General features: G+C 37.4%; 1 protein-coding gene across 1 annotated transcript; it reads left to right on the top strand.

Annotated features, from left to right (window-relative positions):
• The first annotated feature begins 2270 nt into the window (after positions 1 to 2270).
• Positions 2271 to 6449, top strand: tac1 (tachykinin precursor 1). The gene is made up of 5 exons (XM_058047149.1): positions 2271 to 2555; positions 5347 to 5449; positions 5526 to 5549; positions 6026 to 6082; positions 6273 to 6449. Exons 1-5 carry the CDS (start codon positions 2445 to 2447, stop codon positions 6317 to 6319), a joined length of 342 nt encoding a protein of 113 aa, XP_057903132.1. The 5' UTR covers positions 2271 to 2444; the 3' UTR covers positions 6320 to 6449.
• Positions 6450 to 7008: the final 559 nt, after the last annotated feature.

Genomic DNA, 7008 nt, shown 5'->3' with positions numbered 1-7008 from the left:
TCTGGCATTTTATGCCATTTTTGGGTGCTTCTGGGCCCCCTGTTGAGCGTGTGTGAGGTTTCCCCTTTATTTTTGAACAGAAAAGAGCATTTCAAGCAAGTTGAAAAAATGAAAAAAAAACGACATACTAACCCCTTACGTTTTTTGTCAAAAATCACCAAATTCAAACTCTGGCATATTATGCCATTTTTGGGTGCTTCTGGTGCCCCTGTTGAGCGTGTGTGAGATTTCCCCTTTATTTGTGAACAGAAAAGTGCATTTCAAGCAAGTTGAAAAAATGAAAAAAAACGACATACTAACCCCTTACGTTTTTTGTCAAAAATCAACTCCATCAAACTCTGGCATTTTATGCCATTTTTGGGTGCTTCTGTTGCCCCTATTGAGCGCGTGCGAGGTTTCATCTTTATTTTTGAACAGAAAAGTGCATTTCAAGCAAGTTGAAAGAATGAAAAAAAACGACATACTAACCCCTTACGTTTTTTGTCAAAAATCAACTCCATCAAACTCTGGCATTTCATGCCATTTTTGGGTGCTTCTGGGGCCCCTGTTGAGCGTGTGTGAGGTTTCATCTTTATTTTTGAACAGAAAAAAGCATTTCAAGCAAGTTGAAAAAATGAAAAAAAACGACATACTAACCCCTTACGTTTTTTGTCAAAAATGACAAAATTCAAACTCTGGCATTTTATGCCATTTTTGGGTGCTTCTGGGCCCCCTGTTGAGCGTGTGTGAGGTTTCCTCTTTATTTTTGAACAGAAAAGTGCATTTCAAGCAAGTTGAAAAAATGAAAAAAAAACGACATACTAACCCCTTACGTTTTTTGTCAAAAATGACAAAATTCAAACTCTGGCATTTTATGCCATTTTTGGGTGCTTCTGGGCCCCCTGTTGAGCGTGTGTGAGGTTTCCCCTTTATTTTTGAACAGAAAAGAGCATTTCAAGCAAGTTGAAAAAATGAAAAAAAAACGACATACTAACCCCTTACGTTTTTTTGTCAAAAATCAACTAAATCAAACTCTGGCATTTTATGCCATTTTTAGGTGCTTCTGTTGCCCCTATTGAGCGTGTGTGAAGTTTCATCTTTATTTTTGAACAGAAAAAAGCATTTCAAGTAAGTTGAAAAAATGAAAAAAAACGACATACTAACCCCTTACGTTTTTTGTCAAAAATGACAAAATTCAAACTCTGGCATTTTATGCCATTTTTGGGTGCTTCTGTTGCCCCTATTGAGCGTGTGTGAGGTTTCATCTTTATTTTTGAACAGAAAAGTGCATTTCAAGCAAGTTGAAAAAATGAAAAAAAACGACATACTAACCCCTTACGTTTTTTGTCAAAAATCAACTCCATCAAACTCTGGCATTTTATGCCATTTTTGGGTGCTTCTGTTGCCTCTATTGAGCGCGTGCGAGGTTTCATCTTTATTTTTGAACAGAAAAGTGCATTTCAATCAAGTTGAAAAAATGAAAAAAACGACATACTAACCCCTTAGGTTTTTTGTCAAAAATGACAAAATTCAAACTCTGGCATTTTATGCCATTTTTGGGTGCTTCTGTTGCCCCTGTTGAGCATGTGTGAGGTTTCATCTTTATTTTTAACAGAAAAGTGCATTTTCAAACAAGTTGAAAAAATGAAAAAAAACGACATACTAACCCCTTACGTTTTTTGTCAAAAATCAACTCCATCAAACTCTGGCATTTTATGCCATTTTTGGGTGCTTCTGTTGCCTCTATTGAGCGCGTGCGAGGTTTCATCTTTATTTTTGAACAAAAAAGTGCATTTCAATCAAGTTGAAAAAATGAAAAAAAACGACATACTAACCCCTTACGTTTTTTGTCAAAAATGACAAAATTCAAACTCTGGCATTTTATGCCATTTTTGGATGCTTCTGGGTCCCCTGTTGAGCGTGTGTGAGGTTTCCCCTTTATTTTTGAACAGAAAAGAGCATTTCAAGCAAGTTGAAAAAATGAAAAAAAACGACACACTAACCCCTTACGCTTTTTTGTCAAAAATCACCGCCCTCAAACGCCTTGGATGTGGCCGGATGTGGCCCCCTGGCCGTAGTTTGCTCACCCCTGATATAGACCATGGAATGAAAATCCTGCCAATGGAAGTGAGATGATCAATGACAGCTAAAGTGTACAATGTAATGTGATTACTTGGGAAGGCTGAGGCTGTGTCGGAGTGTGTGTGTGTGTGTGTGTGTGTGTGTGTGTGTGTGCGACACACACACACATAAGCACCTCCGAGCAAGGGAGCAGCATGAGTGAATGGAGACGCGCCATGGCTCAGTGAGGAAGAGGACGCAGTAACACGGCGGCTTTACTTCTTACTTTCATCCCAATATTCCAGTTCCACATTACTTCGCACCTCCTTTCTACTTATTATTCCAATTCTTCATCCCAATCCTTTCCAACAAAATCCAAGTCGGCCAACAACAACTTTGGCATCATGCACTTGCGCCTTTTGACACTTTTCATGCTTTTCCTCGCCGTGGCTCAAATGTTTTGTGAGGACAACCTGAGAGAAGACGAGGACTTTTGGACAAGCGACAACATTCAGGTACGACCACCGAATGCATCATACTTATTTTCACTTTCTATTTCAGTAATGAAACGTTAACTAAGACTTACTTGGGATAGATAGAACAGTATATCATAATAAATATCAATGGAGATGGATTATGTATGACGTATTATTATAAAATAAATAAAAATAAATAAATAAATGTAAAATTAGTCATGTATACTCTATGTACCAATATTGTTATGTTTTTATATTTATTTATTTATTTAGCTTTTTAATTTTAGTCTTGTAGGAATTTTTGATATTTTTAAATTTTATATTCATCAATTTTATTTGTAAAATATTTTAAAATATTTTTTAAATGACTATTTCACTTACCTTTTTAATGTAATCTTTTTAAAGAACTATTTTACTTACCTTTTTAATATATCTTTAATAAAAATAAATATGTTTCTTAAATTATTTTTAACTGCAATATGTTTACTCATATTATAGTATATTTATTTACTTAGAATATTTTTACAAAAGTATACAAATTTATTTTTTAACTGCAACACGTTTTTACATATTATTTGTAATATTTAATAAACTGTAAATAAAATGTTTGATTGTAAATATTAATGATTAATATATTAATTTACCTTTCCTAGTATTTATATATCATATAAATGAATATTTTCTGTAGTAGAATTTTGAATATATGTTCAGAAATATTATTGAGTATTTATTTCAATATAATTATGTTTTTTATAATGTTTCTTTTTTAATATATATATTTAAAAATTTTATTATTATTTTCTTGAGTTATTAATAATTAGTTATGTCAGATTTAAAATAAATGAATTCTGAATATATGTTCAGAAATATTATTGTGTATTTATTACAATATAATATTTTTTTTTATAATATTTCATTTTTAATATATATTTTTTTAATTTGTATTATTATTTTCTTGAGTTATTAATAATTAGTTATGTCAGATTTTAGACAAATAAAACAGTTTTTTGGTGTCATGTATGTATATTTTATGTCCAGACGTTTTTTTTTTCACAGTGCCAAATGATTTTTTTTTGTGAATTATGACGACATAATATTGATTGTAAACAAGCTAACTCCACCCAAAATGCTAAGCTGTACTGCAGCAGGACTTGACTTAATAGAAACTAAATGACGCTCGTTTTCCAAATGAGCATGGCGCCAACATAAATAGAAGGAAAGTGTGGCTAAAGTAGATCTTTCCATGACTTGATGGGGATATCTTTTTCCAACGGGGGGGTGTGGGGGTGGGGGGGTGGGGGGGTATTGCAGTATGAGGCTTCATTGATATGAACGGCACGTCTGCTCTTTGACATTGTGAACTGGAGGGATGCCAATCGGAAGCCGAAACAGTGGGCTCGACCCATTCTGCAAATGAATTAGCCAACAATAAATCATTACAAGACATTAGACCCCCCCCCCCCTCCCCTCCCCGTGCCCCCCAGTTCCATATCTCAGACTCTCAGACTAATGCATACTGGGAAGAGATTGAAATGGACACACTTTGACCGTGTCCAAACTCACACGGGTAGTCCCTAAAATGCACATTTTCTCAATCTGCAGGATTTAAAGCTGCGGATAGCGCCATCAACCACATTTTATTTAAGTTACCGCAAAAAAGTTGCGACTAATCAAAGCATTTCCCCGTGGGAAAATGTTGAGGAAGGTGAGTCCCTAAAACGCACTTTTTCTCAATCTGCAGGATTTAAAGCTGCGGATAGCGCCATCCAACCACATTTTTTTTAAGTTAATGCAAAAAATTAGTGACCTGTCAAAGCGTCTCCCTTCTGGAAAATGTTGAGGGAAGTAATCTGCAGGATTCAAAGCTGCGGATAGTGCCATCCAAAAACATTTTATTTCAGTTACTGCCATAAATTAGCGACTTATCAAAGTATTTCCCCACAGGAAAATGTTGAGGGAGGTGAATCTGTAGGATTCAAAGCTGCGGATAGCGCCATCCAACCATATTTTATTTAGGTTACTGCAAAAAAATTTGCAACTTATCAAATCATTTCCCTGCTGGAAAATGTCGAAGGAAGTGAATTTGTAGGATTCAAAGCTGCGGATAGCGCCATCCAACCATATTTTATTTAGGTTACTGCAAAAAAAATTGCGATTTGTCAAAACGTCCTTGTTGAAAAATGTTGAGGGAAGGGAATCTGCAGGATTCAAAACTGCGGATAGCGCCATCCAACCACATTTTATTTAAGTTACCGCAAAAAATGAGCAACTTATCAAAGCATTTCACTGCTGGAAAATGTTGAGGGAAGTGAATCTGGAGGATTCAACGCTGCGGATAGCGCCATCCAACCATATTTTATTTAGGTTACTGCAAAAAATTAGCGACTTGTCAAAACATCCATATTGGAAAATGTTGAGGGAAGGGAATCTGTAGGAGTCAAAGCTGCGGATAGTGCCATCCAATCACATTTTATTTAAGATACAGCAGAAAATTAGCAACTTATCAAAGCATTTCCCCACGGGAAAATGTTGAGGGAAGTGAATCTGTAGGGTTAAAAACTGCAGATAGCGCCATCAACCACATTTTAGTTAAATTACCGCAAAAAAATAGTGACTAGGCAGGGATTCATTGACACACTCATAACTACCAGTTACCATAGCAACACAAAAGGGTCCAGACATTTTAAAAGGTTCAGTGAAATTAAATAAAAAATCCAATGCGTATGGATTATGACTCCCTGGATGTGGGGGAGCGGGGGGGTGCGGGATTTTTTTTTTTTTTTTTTACAATCAATGTCGTTATCTTTTTTTTTTTTGCTTCTCTCCACAGCTTGGCTGGCCTTCCAGGGACCCATTCAGAGAAATCCTTCTGAGGATGACAAGAAAGCCAAGGCCGCATCAGTTTGTCGGCCTGATGGGCAAGCGCTCAATGGGTAACACTTCACCACCACGCATTTTTTCAGTGCCGTTTGCTGCGTCATGCTAATTCCTTCCTCTTTCCTCGCACAGCCAATTCACAGATTCCCCGCAAAAGTGAGTACCGCACAAATAAATATTTCACATCATCAAACAAATGAAAATATTAAGTCAATGACAACACAACCGAAGGAGGATAAGGAGCATGGCTCTCGCTGTGGTTGGCTGGAGTCCCAAAGTTTCAAAAATGGCTTTATACCCTTTCCAGACTGACAAATCTAAATTAATTTCACTTGTGTTTTAGCGGGGGGGGGGGGGGGGGGGGGGGTTTACCACCTGAGCCACATCACATAAGTGGAATGTAAAATTATGTATTTAAAATTATATTCCTTCATTTTTCATTTTTAGCGTACTAAATACGGCAGAATTTCAAATTCATTTGCAAGTAAAAATGCCGACTGACCGACTGTTGGTATCGGATGCCTTTCCAACTTCTATACTCCTATACAAAAAAAAAATCTTTTTTAAAGAGTTTCGGCAGTAGTCCAGAAGTCCTCGGGAGTGCTTAAATGTGCGTATTTTTCTTTTTCCAGGGCATAAAGTCAACTCTTTTGTTGGTTTGATGGGGAAAAGAAGCCAAGAGGAGCCAGGTAATGAATTCACTGTGGAACGTACTCAACCCTACGGACCCCCAATACAGGGGGGGGGGGGGGGGGGGGCGACGTGGTTATATTTGTGTTGCTATGGTAACAGCCCAGGGTTTAAGAGCTCATCTAAAATCTAAAAAATGGTTGATGTATCACACACACATGAGTTGACTTGCTTCCTGTTTACCCGCAGATTCCTTTGATTGGAGCACAGTACAGATGGACGACGCCCGCCGCTAACGCCGCTAACGCCGCTAATGCCGCTAACGCCGCCGAGTCCTCACCTGCCTGCTTGTCACCTTGACATTCCTCATCTGTGAAAGCTGTTCATTGTTGTTAGTCCAATTAAATGATTGATTGTGTTTACACCTTTTAGACACTGAGTTGTACCTGTCTCTGTCTCATTTGTACAAACTGGGAACTGTATCATAGGAGGTGATATCACTGGAGATGGAGTCATAGGGGGCAGTATCATAGAGGGTGGTAACAATGAGGATGGTATCATAGTGACTGATCATAGTATCATAGATGGTGTCTTCAATAGGGGTCGTGTCATATAGGGTGATATCATAAGGGGTGATATCATATGTGGTGGTATCATAAAGGGTGTTATCAATGGCGGTTGTCTCATAAGGAGCGATATCATAAAGGGTGTCATCAATGGGGTCATGTCATAAGGGGTGATATCATATCAGGTAATATTAGAGCGCTCTAGACATGACATAACACCCCTATAGCCACCGATACACTCATACTATCCAATATTTCTCATGTATCTGAGTGGTAGGCAGACAGGAAGTGATGAGTTGCAACAGTACCCCCCTGTTTTTATAAAAGACATGTTATCATATGGAGTGGTATCATAGTGACATCGCTGGCAGTATTGCAGAGGTCAGCATAACAGGATGTGATATCATATGTGGTGGTAT

This window comes from Doryrhamphus excisus, chromosome 14 (assembly GCF_030265055.1).
Source record: "Doryrhamphus excisus isolate RoL2022-K1 chromosome 14, RoL_Dexc_1.0, whole genome shotgun sequence".
NCBI classification, from domain to species: Eukaryota; Metazoa; Chordata; class Actinopteri; order Syngnathiformes; family Syngnathidae; genus Doryrhamphus; species Doryrhamphus excisus.
Note: the sequence above shows the minus strand (reverse complement) of the source record. Positions and strands in the feature narration are given on the sequence as shown.